The sequence below is a fragment of the Dermacentor variabilis genome, chromosome 6 (assembly GCF_050947875.1).
Source record: "Dermacentor variabilis isolate Ectoservices chromosome 6, ASM5094787v1, whole genome shotgun sequence".
Classification (NCBI taxonomy): Eukaryota; Metazoa; Arthropoda; class Arachnida; order Ixodida; family Ixodidae; genus Dermacentor; species Dermacentor variabilis.
Window position 1 is genome coordinate 158785783 of NC_134573.1, and position 18906 is coordinate 158804688.

Here is an 18906-nt window from a genome sequence, read left to right on the forward strand (position 1 = left end):
TTTAACGAACCAATAAGTCGCGTTAATTTATTTTGTTTTTTTGAAAATTATTTTCGCCTGGGCAGTTATTTAATTTGTAGTGACGTAATCCGACCAACTTCTGTGGGCTCTTAAAAAGAGTGTTCGAAGTAAAAGAAAGAAAGAACACCGATAGCCCAGAGGAGAAGTTTGAAGTAAGAGAGAGAGAGAGAGAGAGAGAGAGAAATAATAAGGCAAATCGGTGCACGAGTAGTCTGCAGACACTTCAAATAGAGAAGTTATGGAGTGTCGAAATTCAATTTTTTTAATGGTGCAATGGAAACGCATGACTGAGTCTTATCCGGGACGATCGAGTGGAAAAGACCCAAATACAAAAGCAAAAAAAAAAACACCTTAAAGCATCCAAACGCATTCCTTTTGAGAGGAGAAAAATAGCAAGCCAAAAGTTTGCAAGTCGAGGAATAGTGAGTAAAGTAAAAATATAGCGAGCTATACTCTTCACCTCTTCCAACTTCCTTGTCGATCGGTGTCTTTGTATGTCACATTTCTTTTTGTTCCTGTCCCACTTATGTTTCTATGATTTATATACTGAGCTTACAACCGACGTTCGCTTTATGTTCAATGCTATCTAGTTTTTCTTTATGTATTTCTTTCTGTTCCTGCCGTACCACTTAGAGGAGCAGGTGGAATCTCTCTCTCTCTCTCTCTCTGTCTCTTTTTTACGTTGCAAATCACAGACGGGCACTGCCCGTCCTGTCAGTGCTTTCGCGCGCTACGTGACGTTCATGAAAATAACGCTGACGGGTCGTGCGCTCGGCCACAGGCTTCCCGCAAGTTTAGCCAATCGGCGCCCACTGAAAGCGGTGCACCGAAAGTAATCGATCGATATAGGAACCGGGAGGCGGCCGGGAAATTTGTATTGGTGCGTTTTTTTCAGCATCTTCTGGCGGGCCTTTGTGCTTCAAAAGAGCGTATGAAACTGACCGAATTGACAACGAATTCAGGAGAAAAGAAATTGATTCCATTCCACTGACCAACATTCAGGTGAGCGAATTCCTGTAAACGTAAGACACACGTGTGGTTCATTTTCGCGTGTGCTTTCCAAGTGACACACACAGAGAACAAGGGACGACATAAGATGAAGCTCATGTGGCCTGACCTAATCACAGACTCCATCTGTTGCATTTGACAGTTTAGCGATCTTTTCTCTTCCTTGTGCACGTTCTTCCACTTCATGTAAAACGTCCACATATACCGTCTTACTTGGCTTCTTCCCTAACTGTCTGCATACATCGCTAAAGCGACTTCGCAAGGAATGTTGGAATACGTCTCTTTTTGTAACCCCGTTGGTATTTCGACCGACCGGAACGTCGAAGCTGCGAACGCGTCTTGGGAGCCCGACGTCCACGCCGAGCTAAGTATTGTCGTTGTGTTCAGGAGCGGTGGCTTCACAGCGGGGCAAGGGGAGAGCCTAGGCGCCGAGGGCCTCCGGTCAGCACCGGCTCATCGCAGTGCACGTCAGAGAGAGCCCGACCCGCGCGGGCGGCGCTCCACCGGTTCCGTCGGGGCCCTTTGTGCGAGCGGCGAGATCGAGAGCCGGCAGCTGTTGTTGGCGCACCGGCGAGGTGTACGCGCGTCGTCGACGGCGGCGGCGCTGTGGTCGTGCGCCAGAGCGGGTGGCGCTGGCGGCGTGGTGCGTTGTCGCGAGCCGGCGCCGCTGCGCGGAGGAGGGAGGGGGGAGGAGAGCGCATGCGCCGGCGTCGTCGCGCAGCAGTCGCCAGTAGCGGCGGCAAGATGGAGGCCCGGTGCCCCTGCTGCAGCGGCAGCGGCAGCGGCGGAGGCGCATCGCTGCTGCGCTGAAGAGGCGCCGGCGGCGGCATGGCGTCGGTGGCGGCCTGGCTGCCGTTCGCCCGCGCGGCCGCCATCGGCTGGGTGCCCATCGCCAACAACCCGCTGCCGGCGCCGCCGGTGACGCGCGAGCGGCGGCGGCGCGAGGACGAGAAGTTCACCATCAACGTGAGCGGGCGCCGGTTCGAGACGTGGCGCAACACGGTCGAGAAGTTTCCCGACACGCTGCTCGGCTCCAACGAGCGCGAGTTCTTCTTCGACGAGGAGGCACGCGAGTACTTCTTCGACCGGGACCCGGACATATTCCGGCACATACTCAACTACTACCGCACGGGCAAGCTGCACTACCCGAAGCACGAGTGCCTGATGGCCTACGACGAGGAGCTGGCCTTCTTCGGCATCGTGCCGGATGTGATCGGCGACTGCTGCTACGAGGACTACAGGGACAGAAAGCGAGAGAACGCCGAGCGGATGCTGGACGACAAACTTTCCGAGGGGAACGAGAACGCGCAACTGGCGCACTCCACCATCAGGCAGCGCATGTGGCGTGCCTTCGAGAACCCGCACACGGGTACGGCGGCCCTGGTGTTCTACTACGTCACGGGCTTCTTCATCGCCGTCTCCGTGATGGCGAACGTGGTGGAGACCATTCCCTGCGGACACGACTCTCGAGCCGGCGGTAGCCGCTCGTGCGGCGAGAGCTACAAGGTGGCCTTCTTCTGCCTGGACACGGCCTGCGTGATGATCTTCACCGCCGAGTACCTGCTGCGACTGTACGCAGCCCCGAACCGTTGCAAATTCATGCGCTCCGTAATGAGCATCATTGACGTTGTGGCTATCATGCCCTACTACATAGGTCTCGGCATAAAGGACAATGACGACGTGTCCGGCGCGTTCGTCACCCTACGGGTGTTCCGCGTGTTCCGCATCTTCAAGTTCTCGCGACACTCGCAGGGCTTGCGCATCTTGGGCTACACGCTCAAGAGTTGCGCATCTGAACTGGGCTTCCTCGTCTTCTCGCTTGCCATGGCCATCATCATCTTCGCTACGGTCATGTTCTACGCCGAGAAGAACGTAAAGAGCACCACCTTCACCAGTATACCGGCCGCCTTCTGGTACACCATCGTCACCATGACCACCCTAGGGTAAGCGCGCTTTTACCATTTCACCGTCCGCAGCTCGGCTCCTCCTGTCGGAGTCTGGTGATGCTGCTTCCTACGCACTCGTGCTATGCGGGCGGCACGCTCTGCAGGAATGTTCGATGGATTGAAGACCAAGCGTCTTGCAACTACTACTCACTCGCGTTATTACATCGCTAACTTGCCCGAACCGCGTCTTCCCGCCTCGAAGCACTACTATACTCTCGATTAAAAATGACTTACTGTAATTTAGCTTCTCATTACCTCTCACTCGCTTGCGTCTCTTTTGAATGATACACATAAATTAGGCCATTGCAAATACCAAGGCTGCTGCGTCTGACAACAGGTCAAAATTCTTGAACAAGCGTCTAACGTGAGCACCTAGTTTCGCTCTCTAGTGCATTCGTATAATTTCTTTCTTGAGTCTAGCTATGAACGCAGTTGGAAGATGTCTGTGAACATACTCCAACACAGAACCACTCCGCCATTAGAGCCAAATTGTGGGTCTTCGAGGAATCACCACGTGGGAAAAAAATATTCCATTCCCTGAACGAGCTGCAGCGCTTCAGCACCTCAAGGTCAGCTCATGCCGCCTGTTTCGCGACAAAGCGCGTTAGGCCTTTCGTCGTTGGCTTTCGCGACCGCCGCCGGTGATGTTCGTCCTGCGTTATAAACGTTACAAAATTATTGCGTTTGACGCCAAACTGCTATTCTGCTGCAAAAAATGCACTTCTACGTCGAATGCGACGTAAGTTTCAAGAGAGGTTACCTCAATATTTGGATTACGAGTGCGTTCACGCAGTGGTGGATTTTCGTTTTCTTTTGTTTTGGGTTTAAACATTTCTGTTTTGTCGCGGCCATCGGGTCAGTTGGTCATTGGGTCATTGCAATGTCAACTATTTACTTTCTTTGGCCTCACGCATTGCCCTGAAAGAGCAAACATTTATTTTAGAAGCATTAATGGATAAAAGTAAAGCGTACAATGTACCGACGCTTCTGCATTAAAATATCAAAAAACAAAAAACCGTGTCGCTACCATGATTGTAAAGTTTCAATGCGCATCGTGCTGTAGTCCTCAAACACCTTTGGAGTACAGGTTCATCAGGCAGTCATCTAGCTGTGCAGTTACTCGGATGCCTACATCAGTTGCATTTTTTAGCTGATTTAGCAAAAGGACACAAGTTCTATGCGCTCACGTGACTTCTTGCTAAAATTTTTATACACTCTTTTGTGTGCGGAAGATAACACCTGCTCTCTTTACCAGTTTTGTTTGCTATGTGCCGCTGATGATACCTTGTGCATAGGACGTAAAAAAAATGTTTTGTTTTCTAACTTTAAAGCACAAATATTTTGATTTCGTGAACTAAAACGGCCTGCAATCCAAAGCCGGAGACACGTAAGATTAGCATTTAAAGCGATATTTCTACCTAAATTCGCACGTTGTTGATGTGGTACGAAACGATGCCTTATATTTTCTGAGAATCTTCTTTTTGTTCACAAGGGCGCACGAAGGATCTACAAAATCTGAGTGCATCGAACTGGAATCCCAAAGATGAAATAAAAATTAACAGCACCTTGCACTACGAGCAACATCATTATCATTATATTAATTAGAGCGGTGTTCTCAGTAGCACCGTAGTTTTTGCATGTGGCCACAAAAAATTTATCGACACCGCTGCTGGGACGTTTCTATACGTTTCTATATAAAACACAAGAAGTTCACATTGTTTCTGTATTTTCTTTCTGCCACTTTGCGAAAAGGATGACAATTTTATTAAATTTCCGATCAAGTTCCGTAAAAGTAGCGCGGAAAATATGCAGAATTATTGGACTACATGCGGAATATTCTCTTCATTCACAAATTATGATGAACCATTAATTAATGTGTCAAAGTTGTATAATTTCATTTCAAGGTGGAGGATATTTTATAGAAAGAAAGTCAAGATGATATGATATGTCGCGCATTCTATAGCGAGTCCTCGCAATTACAGAGTATATATTAATCCTAATTTAGTGTACGGTGATACACGTTGCGTTTAAAAATATAAATAAAAAATAAATTGCTTGCATCACAGAAAAGGAAAAGATACTCCTTCACAGTGGGTGATGGAACACCGCCCGTCGAACACGATATTTAAATGTGGTGGTGCGTTCAGTAATTGTGGTGCATCCATTAATGTCGTACATTCAGCATAGTGAAGTGAAACGAAGCCATGCTGTGCGTTCGGAAGGTTTAATTTTCCTGAAAACAAGTGTCCGTGATTCTTGTCTCGCAAATAGCGCACAGAACTGGCAAAAACGAAGTCGCGTGCACAAATGTGTACACCGTTACTGAAGGGGATGAATTGGCGGAGACGCCTTTGTTCGTGCTGACCCGAAACTAGGAAAAAATAAGGAAAAAGAAACACGTTGAAATGTATTGAAACCGCTTCGCATGCAGACGTGCACACAATTCCGTTAAAAGGCTACTTGGCTAAACACACACGTACACTGCCCGTGCACAAACCATCCCCGCACATCTTTTCACAACGAACGGTAAAACAGGATAGCGCCACAAACGAGAACGTGGCCTTGCAGAGATTGATTTGAATAACAATACAAAAGAAAGGCTAAAGGAGTTTTGCGGACGCAGAAGCCCATTTATTAGTTGACCAAAGTGTGAAATACTGTACATGTTGCGTCATCGCATATTGTCACACAAGCGGCGACTCTGGCATGCTTCTCATAACATTTTTGCTTAGCAACGTGGAAGAAGTGCTACAGTTTCTCTATATTAATATCCATGCAGCGTAGACATAGAGAGAGAACGGAAGGAAACCCAAGGAGGTCAATCTGGCTCACGTCCAGTTTTCTAGCCTACGCATGGGGAAGGGAGTACAGGGATGAAAAAAAAAAAAAGAAAGCAGAAGAAAACACTTAAGCGCCTAGGTTCAAAAGAAGCACACTTATGGATTGACCCATAATGACTCGTGTATGTGTTTATTTGTTGATTTCGGGACATACAAACAGGTGCCTGTGACGTTCGAAAGAAGGGTTACGGTGAACGAAACTTATTTCACTGGTTTGGTTACGCACAACTGCGCTGCTGAAACCTCGTGTATACTGTTGCATTGTGTTTCGTCACTGCTTATTTTTACCTCGACGTCGTGTATGCACGTCTTAGTGCGTGTATGTTTTGAAAGTTTCTTGACCCTTCCGGCGGGTTGAGTGAACGAGCCACTCGGATCTCAAGTGAAGTTCGTTTACCGGCTTGCACTGCAGATATTTTATGTAACGTCGAGACATCCAGAAAGTGCCTAAGGTTTTGGTGATTCTGTCGACCGGTAGGGTTTCAGTATTGGGTTGTTCTTTATTTTACTGATGGTAGTCGCCAGCAGCAAGCCATCCGGTACAGCTTTAAACGTTCTCGACCACCATGCTTGCTAAAAAATGAAAGACGCAGATTACGCTGACAAAGTCGTAGGCTGTGATGACCGGAAGCGTTGTTCATGCTTATGCGCAAAACTGTACGCGCTTCGTTTTTTCCTCACACTCTACGCATTGCGTCTGTGGATTTAGGCTTATCCAAACGAACGAGCTGTGATGGAAGCAAACAAAGCAAGACGACATAGGCTGTTCCTTCTACTCGAAAATATTTTGTACGAAGTGCTTATTAAACGCCACTTTGCGAATGTCCCGATACGAGGCAATCGATGAAAGGGTCATGTTGATCACTGCCCTCGATGGAGTTTTAGTGCCTTACAGAAGTACTAGCAAAAAGAACGCATAAATTCGAATGTCTCAAGCTGTGCGTTTGGTCCAGAACCATTGAGTATGCACACAGCCGAGGTGACAAACCTTGTTCGAGACAGTGGTTGAGATATTCGAGGTGTCAGCGATTATTATGACAGGACTGCCTACTTGTCAGGTGAACTATTAGATGTAATTAATTCGCTCCGTCCGCATTTTAGTCATGCTTCATTACGCGTTACAAATGCATGCGATGGGACTAGCACGTGAGGAGCGCTCGTGCTACTTCCTCCCTTTTATCTCACACCCAACGCTTTCCGCGCCCTCAAACGGCAATCAGAAGCAATGCGCTTTTTTGGCGCATTTCCTGCGTGGCATTGTCCCGCGTCAGCGTTTCCGTGTCCCATTGCACGATAATCATGCTGCTTTCTTCGCCTAAACGTGACCATGCTGTTTCCGCTTTAGTCACTAAACTCACGAGGTAACCTAAGCTGACCTAAACACGTCGAGGCCATCACGATGTGTAAAAGGGAGGCGACAACGCCGGTCGCCGAAAGTAAATCGAAGTTGCGTTCCACGAAGTTGCTGTGTAATTACCGCAGGGCAGACCACTGCGGCACCGAGGCAGCACCGCATCCGCGTTCTTCCACCAGCGAGTTACTAAGCTTTAGCATCGCCAGTGGAATAACGTTAAGTTCAACCATGCAAAACTGGCGGACGCAGCCGGGAAGCAACATCGGCCGATGGACGCAAACCTTCCTTTCGAAACGCAGGTTACGGAGTCACCACGGAATGCACTGTCGACGTGGGTCAAACTGTACCTTGTGAGAGAAATATTTGTGGCTGCATTTCAGTTTTATTGAGCTACCCGTAGTTAAGATACGCGCATGCCTGCAATAATCGCCCTAGTTCCCGAGGTGACGTGCAGTTATACATTCGGCGCATGCACATCAGAGGCGAACTCGTGCTTACTAGAGGAGATTATTGGAGATTATCTCCAGCTGTTCTGAACATTAGTGCGGACAAAAGAGAATGCTTCGACACTCTCTTAATACAGACTTTTAAGATAGTCACTTAAGTATCCCTACGTGATTTCAATGATGAAGCATGAGGACTTGTCTAAGTTATCACCTTAAATTAAAATCCCACCTTAATCCACCTTGCTCTAGTTTGTACCAGTCTTCATCATCATCATCATCAGCCTGGTTACGCCCACTGCAGGGCAAAGGCCTCTCCCATACTTCTCCAACAACCCCGGTCATGTACTAATTGTGGCCATGCCATGCCTGCAAACTTCTTAATCTCATCCACCCACCTAACTTTCTGCCGCCCCCTGCTACGCTTCCCTTCCCTTGGGATCCAGTCCGTAACCCTTAATGACCATCGGTTATCTTCCCTCCTCATTACATGTCCTGCCCATGCCCATTTATTTTTCTTGATTTCAACTAAGATGTCATTAACTCGCGTTTGTTCCCTCACCCAATCTGCTCTTTTCTTATCCCTTAACGTTACACCTATCATTCTTCTTTCCATAGCTCGTTGCGTCGTCCTCAATTTGAGTAGAACCCTTTTCGTAAGCCTCCAGATTTCTGCCCCGTAATTGAGTACTGGTAAGACACAGCTATTATATACTTTTCTCTTGAGGGATAATGTCAACCTGCTGTTCATGATCTGAGAATGCCTGCCAAACGCACCCCAGCCCATTCTCATTCTTCTGATTATTTCCGTCTCATGATCCGGATCCGCCGTCACTACCTGCCCTAAGTAGATGTATTCCCTTACGACTTCCAGTGCCTCGCTGCCTATTGCAAATTGCTGTTCTCTTTCGAGACTGTTAAGCATTACTTTAGCTTTCTGCAGATTAATTTTTAGACCCACTCTTCTGCTTTGCCTCTCCAGGTCAGTGAGCATGCATTGCAGTTGGTCCCCTGAGTTACTAAGCAAGGCAATATCATCAGCGAATCGCAATGATATTAATTCACCTTAACTCACTTTATTGCACCTGAATCCAGCTTGATCCGCCCTAACTCACTTTAATCCACCTTAATCCATCTTGCTCCAATTTGTACCAGCCTTAATTCACCTCTATCTACCAGAATCCACTTTAGTTCACCTTAATTGCACTTCAATTCACGTTCACTCACTTTACTTCACCGCGGGACTTCGCAGTACGAGCCGCAGCAGGTCGAGCGCCGGGAGCGTGACGTCATTACTTGGTCACGTAGGTTTGGTACCACTGGATGATAACGCCGGACGTCGGACGCCGGATTTCTGGCTTCATGGGGCGTGTGAGGCTTTCGCCTTAGTAAACGCAGACTAAGTCAGTGCAACTAGACTTCGTTTCTTTTTAAAGCGCCGTGCGTGCACAAGTCTGCTGTGAAGCGGGCAGGTTGAGCATCCGCGGAGACCTCTTTTCATCCTGTCACCTCAGTCGCGCGGCGCGAGTGACGGTGTGGTGACAGTCGTAAGGGACGCGGAGGGTGAGCCTGCTTTCACCGAGACTGTTGGGCGCACTCTCCGGGAGAATCTTGAAGCCGCGTCCCCGAAGGAGAGGAAAGAAGATGAGCCGGAAGCGAACGAGTGAATATGGAAAGGGGCGTGGGGGCAAAAACAAGAAGGAAGAAACAGAGGTGTCAGCTTTCTTTTGGTGGGCACTGCACCGCTCTTCCCCCGATGGAGATGAAGGCGGCGGCGGCGGCGGGCTCGCGAGAAAACGATCCGCTTTTGCCGCCAGGCGGTGCGTTCACACGAGAAGCCGTCTGGGGCGCCGCCGTTCGCCGTCTTTTGTTTCGCCGATGCTTTATTCATTTATTCGCGCCCGGGGTCCGCCACGCGGTCGTAGTTAATGTGCTCGCCCGCCTACCGTGGTGGTGTTCCTCTTTCGCGGTTTTCATTTTTTTTTACGTTTATGTTGTTGCGTGGCCCTCGTCCTCTTCGACACTTCTCCGCAGACCTCTCTACCACTCCCTTTTACCCCCCTCCTACACACACGTACAGACACACACGCACGCGCACACATCAGTGGGGCAGTTTTTTCCTGCGACCCTTTACCGGGACTACTCCGCAGACCACTGGTCGTTGTTTTGTGAGGCAGCGAGCATGCTTCGGGTGAGTCTGGCGCCTCGCGTTCTGCCACTCTCTGTCCTCTCTGCTCTCTCTCTCTTTCTTCTCTCTGGCTGTCCTTGCTCGCTGGCGTCCATCTCGATTTCTGTTTTTTACTGCCTTCTTCTCTGTTTTGTTTTTATGTATCTCACTTGCCCCCGGCACTTTCTTTTATCTCAGCAGTATGTCCTTACGAGCTCCATTTTCTCGGCGCGACGGTTGACCCGCGACAACCTCGACGCTGCATCTTCTTCTGGGCCGCGCTCTGTCAGCAGCGCGCGATGACTCGCTTCTCCCCCTCAACACGCCTCTTTCCCGACTACCTCTTCCTCGTCAAGCGGGCCATTGGGCCTTCGTCCTCTTATTTTCTGTTTCTCTTTCTTTCCCCTTCGGCGGCGCGGACGTGTTCGTGATTCAGCGAAAATGCGATGCCGCGCGCTGTTTTGCCTCCCTATTTTCCCGTCCTGTCTTCCGGCGCAGTATACGCGCGAGCGTGATTCTTCTTCCCTCCCGTTCCTGCGCTGAGAGCTGTCTAAAACTGGGGCGCTGATGGAGACAGAGCTGTAACGCCTCGGGCGAAGGCCTCCGTCGAATGTGAGTGGAGCGGGCGCTGCGCTGGTGTGAGCATCGTGAGGCGTAGTCCATTCGTGAATGACGTGTTCGGACACCAGGACGGACGTCAGGACTCGGCCCAGCTGGTCCGGCATTAGCCATGGCACAGCGGCGCAAAGAACGTGAACGAAAGGAAGACGTAAGCGCCTGTGTATGTGTGTGTGACGTCTTGATTTCGTCCATGTCTTTTGTTCTGGTGCACCATTCCCAAAGTCCTCAGGCTGCTGCGTTTATGATATAGAGGCTGGGCGGAGAACTCCATGGTACCCTTGCCTTCGTTTTTCTGTATCTTTTTTATTGTGACTTCAGTTAAAAGTTTAAAACTGGGTTCTTTGTGTCTCTACGTCCGTCCGTACGTCCGTCCATCCGTGCGTTCTTTCCGTTACGCCTACGGCGACGGCCGACGCCGTCATGGTCAATCGTAGTCGTCAAGACAGCTGCTTATCCTCAGCTTTCCGCCATCATAGAGCCAAGAGAAACAAAACTTCGTTCAGCATCTCGATTCCAATTCACGTTTCTTCGGTAATGTGCTGTAGGAAGCGGGACTATAGCGCAACACTTAGGCATGGTGATTTGTGCAAATTTATTCAGGCCCACACAGACAGTGAAACACAGTCTCTGCATGCATTTCTGACGTAAATATAGTCAATACTGTAGCGCACAGAAAAAAAAAATCAAATTGTGGAGTCTTACGTGCGAAAACCACGGCACGATTGTGAGGCATGCCATAGTGAGGGACTCCGGATTGATTTTGACCACCTCTGACTGTTTAACGTACACCTAAATATAGGTACGCGAGCATGTTTTGCATTTTGCCCCCCATCAAAATAGGACCCACCGCCGTGGCCAGGATCAAACCCACGACCTCGAGCTGAGCACCGCAATGCCGTAGGCACTAGACTACACCGTGGCATGTAAAGCTGTAGCGGACGAAAAAGAAGTCGGGTGCGTTCCAGAGTAGCAGCAGTTCTTGAGAAAATGGCCGTGCCAACTGTGAGGGCCTGCTGCTGTAGCAGTGAATCAGTTCAGAGGTGGGAGAATCGCTAAAGTCAGCACCTTTCTTTCTTTCTTCGCATGTGCTCACTGCCGATCAATACACGACAGCTTGAAACTGCTCGAGAGGAAACAGCTGACAGCATTGGAATCCGTTAAAATTTGCCCTGTTCACCATATTGAGAACAAATGTCTTTATGCAAGTAGGAGAGGGGGGGGGGGTCAGAGTTGGGGGGTTACGGTCAAAAATACCGACTATCATCTTATCTGTACGTGCACGATTTGGGTTTCACGTATACTTTCGAGGACCACGATTGGGTAGCTACAAACTAACCAATTCATTTCGTTCCTGATCCATTTCGATTTCAGTTCTAGTCAGGCTCTTAGCGTCGATTTGCATTTTGCATAAGAAATGGCTAGCCAGAGTGAAATGGCCGAGCACAGTTTCACCGATCCTAAAGAGCCAAAGACTTAATCACGTAGCGTTCAGTGATTGCGTGGCAAATAGGTTGGTTGTTGTGAAGTTTGAAATATCGGTAACCATGGCGTGTCTCCAGCGTTTGCACAACGAAAATAGGTTTAAAGCATAACAAAAAACGACGTGAGTATAAATGAGCTTATTATAGCTTGCAAGCACATCTCAAGCACATGCGTTGCAGTAATATGTAAAATAAAAAATGATAGATAGATAGATAGATAGATAGATAGATAGATAGATAGATAGATAGATAGATAGATAGATAGATAGATAGATAGATAGATAGATAGATAGATAGATAGATAGAGAGAGAGAGAGAGAGAGAGAGGAAGAGAGAGAGAGGAAGAGAGAGAGAGAGAGGAAGAGAGAGAGAGAGAGGCGCAAATAACAAAGACGTACAAATCGCTTTGTGCGATGTTTCCGAGGCAGGCCACAAGATGTCGCCAATGACGTCAAGTGTGGCTAAGCTCAAATGAATATCGAGCTAACAAGTGCTCGAAAGAGCAGTGGAGAAATACAAGAAAGAAAAAGAATCCTTAAAAATGAACAAAACTGAAGTATATAAGAACTCAAACGTTACAAAAATGTAATTAGGTGTTCATGCTAAGACACAGGATCAATAAGATTTGGGAGCATACTATCAAGCGCGCGCAGAGCACTTTGCCTCACTGACGCGTCGTCGCAGGGTCCAATCAAATTTTTGCAAGTAAGAGTGCCGTAATCCGGGTGATTGATCGCTGACCACCAAGCCGTTCTTAGGGTCTCGTATCACAGTGCTGAAGAGGAAGAGCTGTTTGCGTGGGCGTCAAAATAATCGAACGCGATCTCAGCGGCTGATCACGAGCAGAAAAGGCTTATTCCTTAACACGTTGAAGAGCTTAACACTGAGTTCGGCAGTGAACAAAACCAGTTTTCGACGCCAAGTCTGTTTGACGTCATGTTCTTGTTGCCTAAAGTGCAGTGTATGTAAATGACAAAAAAGTGGAAAAAAAAAAGAAAGAAAAGCATGGTTGTGACGTTCTACTTGCATAACTGGATGGAATGGAACAATGAGACAGAAAAGAAAACGTTAACTACGTCGTCTGTTGGTCGTGAATACATAAATGTCATAATTCAGCAATTTTAACTTATAGAACTCAGACACAATTCTCACGAAATTTACGCGAATATTATGAGAAAAAAAAAAGCTTATTCGATACTCTTATAGAAATGCACTGCATGTCCGCGAAGTTCAGTAGCAACAGTAATTGGCGTCTGCCGTCTTAACACGAATTATCATTAGTGGAAAATAAAGAGAATTGGACGCTTCTGTAGACAACTGACCAGAATCGTCGCGTGCTATTGAGCAACAATAACGCACGTGTTGTCATGCTTTCTGCATGCTCTCTTGGCGCCGCTCCAAGAAAGAAGCGTGAAGCGTAACGCCAAGTGTGATGACGCAATGACTGCACTGACGGCTTCCACTCCGGGCCTACACACTCTTAAAGAAATGTACACCCTTTGGGTCGTATCTTGCCACACAACGATAATCGTCATCTGTCTTGCTTGCGTTTACTTTCTTGAAAACACTGCGCTCGCAACTTTCTTGTCGAGAATGCTCTGTCGTGCTGATAACGCGCATGCCGTTCGTGACTTGGAAGTACCGGGCTTGCAGCGTTAAAGAAAGGAAATGCGGACAACACATGGCGATTATCATAGTATGACAAGATACGACCCAGAGGGCATAATTTCGCTTAAGAGTGCATTACGTCTGCCTGGTCGAATAAATAGGTCGCCTGCTGCGACGGTGTACTGATATCCTCCGGGTACCCTGTGGTTTGGGCAAAGGCAAACGCCCTTTTAGCGGGGACCTTCACATCGGTGTCGCGATGCGCGACATGACATCAGGAAAGGCGTCGTGAGACAGGTTATGGCATAATGCGCATGAATATGCAACATGCTGAATACGCACAGAATGCAGTTGCATCACTAAGCTTATTTTTCGCATCATTTCCAATGTGTATGAGCAAAATTTATTTAACACTGAAAGAAACGATGTAATGTCAACCAGACGAACGTCCTGTTTGCTGTCCTACATTAGTGGTAAGGAAAAGGGAATTAAAATCATTGAAGAGTCAACGTAAAAGTTTTAGGTACATTTTCTTTTTAGTTTAGGTTATTGATTTTTTTTTTTGCGCTTGGTTTGCACGCGGCATAACATCACAATGGAGCTAAATATAAGCATGCAGGCCCGTTTGATAGAGATATTGCAACAATGACTTATAAAATGTGTTGTCCATCTCCCCTCTGGGTTATACTTGTAGGCTCTGGTGACTCCGTGTTTAACTATTGTTGTATCGGTGTTCTTTGTTTTCAGTCATTTTGACACACTCGGCAACGGCGTTTTTTCAGTCGCAGTGCATGTTTCAGGTCGTTACGGGTTGAATTGCAGCGTACACCCGCGAGTGAGACGGAGCGCATTGGGGCAGATTGCTCTTCACGTTCCCTGCCATTGACTCAGTTCAACCGTTACCTGCCTACATGTGGCTCTCGGCCGCCGCGGCCGCCAGTCGAACCCGCAACCTCGTTCGTTCTCAGGAGTCAAGCACCGTAACCACTGAGAACCAGCGTCGGGTAAGCAGGGCGCAGTTAAAATTGCAGGTGGTGTTTTGATTCTGCTGGATTGGAGAACCTACAGAGAGATAGGCTCATTACCTAAAATGAAATTACAAAACGTTACTACATGGGAAGGAGGGAGTTTGCACCCCGTTACTATAGGCTAAACAGAGGACAAGCAGTTACACTTAGACAATTACCAACACAGTCTTATTATTCAACTGCACAAATAAAGGAATGGTATGACATTGCAGACACGAATATTACATGCAAAGCATGCAAAAAGGAGATACGCACGCTCGAACATATGCTCTGGCAGTGTGGGTCGCTCCGCTCGGGCATTTCCCGGAATCGGTTTTTAGGGATAATTAGATCCCACGATCATATCCCTCAAGTCCTGGCTGTCCCGTACGCCTGTGGTAGGGCTAGGAGGCTTGACCTCCCGGTCCCAACATGGGACTAGCCAGGCAGGTGGCAACACCTTGTACAGAACCAGAATGAAGTTTCTTTCCTCCTCCTCCTCCTCCTCCTCCTCCTCCTCCTCCTCCTCCTCCTCCTCCTCCTCTTCCTCCTGGCCACACACAAAGCCGCACCTACTGACACCACCAGGGCCCATTACGCAAGTCGTGACGCCGAGGCTGAAGAAAAAAAAAAGAAACACGCTAACGCGCGGGTACGACGACCGGGGTATAATATTTATTGGCGTGGCACGTTACCGTGCGACCCGGGTGGTCGTTTTTTTTTTACTTGATTTGCTAGTAGCCGCGTTTCGCAAGTCGTGTTCGTTATATGCAGCTGCCGGTTGGGTCGCGGGCCATGGCGTATACGCAGCTGCGAAATGGGGAGGCGGCGACCAGCGTGCCCTGCTTTGGCCACGATGGGGCGTCCTTTTGTGAATTTCGCGCGTTTCTTTCTTCAAGTCGGCTCGTTAGCGTCGTTCGTTAATTAGACTCACGGGTCTCTCCAAGACCTGTCTCCCCAGCTTCCCTTTATTACTTATTTTTATACGCTGCCGTCGCTATCTGTCAATCCTTTGCAGCGTGCGCAGCGTTGCAGGCCCGTCTTGTCCCTGCTTTTTGTTCGTCGTTCCCGAGCAGACCTTTCGTGGCACTTTCGCCGCGGATTAAATGCGCCGGCTCGCAAGAGACGAAGAAAAAGCGGTAACCTCTGTGACGTTTTCGCTAAAGCCGTCAAAATAGCGCGTTTTGTGCCAATCCATAGGCGCTGTTCTTTTTTTTTTTTTGCAGCGATTCTTTTTCACGAGTCCATTCTTTTCACACTTCGTTATTGGCTCGTGCAAAGTCTCGCCTCCGCTGTCCGCTATCAACGGGATAGGCTATATGCCTGGATGGATGAGAAAGTCCTACCCTCTCTCTCTCTTTTAATCTCATCCCCCCACCCTGCTGGCCCTGAGCCGTGCTCCCGCATGGGTTGCAGAAAATAGTGCTAGCCTTTCCTCCTTCCCCACAAGAACCACTCTCTCTCTCTCTCTGGATGAAAATAAATAAATAAAAGACTAGAATTAGATAAAGAAATCGTTTACCAAGAGCAGAATTAGATGAAAAGATTACTTAACAAGATACAACCCCAGCTGTTCGGGCACGCCTTCGGGACGCGAGGTTAAGATGGATTGTTTGCAGGGTCGTGAAAAAGAGAGAAACTCTATTTACAAACGCCACGCGTCTGTAGGAGCCGCCGGCACTGGTATCACGTTGTCACGTGTTTCTCGGTAAATTCCATGGGCGTGTTCAATATGCTGTACAAGCAGTCGCCTAAGCATGAATAATATTGAAACCTAATCACGGAGGTGTAACGTCCAGGAGCACCACACGGGCAAAGAGAGATGCCGTATAGGGCGGGACTTCTGGATAATTTCTACTACCCGAGGTTCTGTACCGCGCACATAAATAAAAGTACGCGAGCGTCCTTGCATTGAGGTGGGCATCATCAGAATGGTGGGCACCGTGTTGTGACGTCGAATCCGCTCCCTGGTGCAACCTTGGCTGCCCGAAATCCGAAACACGATGTATAGAAACATCGCACAGGTGGCCACAACGCATTCACGAAACGCGGAAAAACGCCAGAATTTTAATTCGCGCACCACAGGAGACGGATCGTCTGCTGTTTGAAGTCTCGCAGGCACCGTGTCTCGACGGATGCCATGGCCGGATGCCGTGGCTAAAAGCAGAGCAGCACTGATTCGCGACAACAAACTGTGAACGATACGTAACAAAAATTCAATCCATTTTAACAAACTAATGTCTAAATTTAGTTGATTTAGTTTCTGAAGCAGTAATCTATGTGAGACCTTGTCAAACGCTTTTGAAAAATCTAAGAATATGCAATCGGCATGAGATGATTGATCTAAGATTTGGTTCTATGTGTGAGTAAAACATATAAGTTGCGTCTCACATGAATATATTTTTCGAAAGCCGTGTTGAGCCGCGCCAGAAAATGAGTTTGATTCCAGAAAGTTAACCAAGTTACTGTAGATTGCATGTTCTAGTATTTTGCAACAATAGTAATCGCTTTGGTGTGTTTAGAAAAACTGCCAGTGCTTGGAAATTTTCGAAAGATGAAGCGTCATAAATGACGTCGCAAGAACGTCTGAAGCCATAAGAAAGAAGATTGGAGAAATCCATGTTGACTGCCCGTCATTTTTATGGTGGCTGAACGATCGCGACGCCAGAATTTTTCCTCTCGTAACTTTCGCAGAAACTTTTACGCCACGCATGTACAATTCGCTCGCCTCTTGAGAGATGCCTATGCCACACACGGATCGTTCCTCTCTCGCAAATAAGGGACTACAATAAGCGGAAATTGCGTGACGCGTACGTCGGGCGTAATTTCAGCCGGAGCACCGCGAAAATCTAATCAAACCTGCTTTATTTTCCTTCTGTCAAGACACAGAAAGAAGGACCGTGACAAAAAGTTGTTTTTTAAAATAGCTTGACTGGTTCACAGCCCCGTAGAAAAAATTCGCAGCTGTAACAGAACTACGGTAAGTAAAAAAAAAAGGTAAACATCCACGTTTTCCGAAATGTGGTTGCATTCTCTATAGCGTTCATTCTGTCCGCGAGTAGGTCGAGAATTGCGAACACGTGGGAAAAAAAGCATTACACTTGTTTCCCGCAGGCCGAAACAGTCTGGTGCCGGTCGCGGGAAGTTCTTCCATCGTGCGTTGGAGCAGGCCCAAGTGAAAAAGCGGCGTCCCTAGACTTCCATAAATATGTGCAACCCGCGTCTCACTTGTCTAGAGAGCGCGAACTGCGGCCTTCAAGAGGGCGGAGAAGCGACACTTACCGGTGCTGTCGGGCTCGAGTTAAGTGTCTGGAAAACTGAGAGGGAAAGACCTTCGGTGGGACGGCTAATGAACGGCACAGTTAGAGCTTAACGATCGGTCGTGATGTTCTTGGGTGACGCTGACACTTCTGTACATGCATTATATGCGGCGGTCTTCGTTAGCGGCGACAGAAGAAACACTCTTTCCCACAAGCATGACATCGAGCACACTGTATACAATGGTGCGACGTGGACGTATATATATGTTGGAGTCCTTCCACCTACAACCTCTGTTGTCGACAACCTGTACTAGGAGGCTCGCATGCAAGTCTTTGAGCCGTCAGTATGTCTACAGGATCCAGCAGCTCACTGTTTGCAATCTCCTCGAGCGGACACGCATTCCTTTTTTTTTTTTTGACTTCCTTAAATTGCGATGGCGTGCACGAATATACGCGAACGCCTTGCAGACGAGCAATAAAAAAAAAGAAAAGAGGCGAAGCATTTAGCAACCTTAGATCGCGTAGTTGCAGTCGATGCGATTTTTGATGTTACACAGCGCGACATTCGAAAGCATTGGCGTCGGCCGACCATATGTGTCATTGGAAGGTATACTTATCCTGTTATGAGCGCTATGCCGTTTTTTCTTTCTGTTTAAATGAAGCTCTGCGGACATTTTTGTGGATTCCGTAGTTGGTGGCAATCAAATTATTTGTATTGTGTCAGAGTTCACCGTTTCCAAGCAGCAGAATCCAAGGTCATGTTGGGCAACGCCGATGTCCGCACACGTTAAGGGCCCTTAGCGCCATCAAAACTTGCCCCGCTGCTTTTGCAAACAGCAGCATAACAAAGCTTGTTGACTGTACGCGAGACATTTCGAGACGAGTTGCAGCAACTGTGCTCACGGCCAGCCTGAAGCCTCGGGCTGCGTCCGATTCCACCGACGTGCGCTTGCGCCACGTGACCTGACCGGCGTGACCGGGCGCGCATTATCGTTATACTGATCCCGCTTCGGGACAGCTGCGACGATTCGTTTCTGGGGACCGCTTAACCTTCACATTTTCTATGCGTGGAAATGCGACCTCTCCAGGGCTGCAGGCGTTCCCACCAGCGGCTTCCCTCTTTCCTTCTCGACGTCAGAGCCAGGGCTTC

At 48.3% G+C, this 18906-nt stretch overlaps 1 protein-coding gene across 2 annotated transcripts in view; it reads left to right on the forward strand.

Annotated features, from left to right (window-relative positions):
• The first annotated feature begins 1774 nt into the window (after window positions 1-1774).
• Shal (Potassium voltage-gated channel protein Shal) overlaps window positions 1775-18906 on the forward strand; it is a 252014-nt gene continuing 234882 nt past the window's right edge. For both annotated transcript variants that reach the window (XM_075696410.1, XM_075696411.1), the window contains exon 1: window positions 1775-2972. In XM_075696410.1, the coding sequence (XP_075552525.1) occupies window positions 1858-2972 (1115 nt within the window). In that variant the 5' untranslated portion in view covers window positions 1775-1857. The remainder of the gene's footprint in view (window positions 2973-18906) is intronic.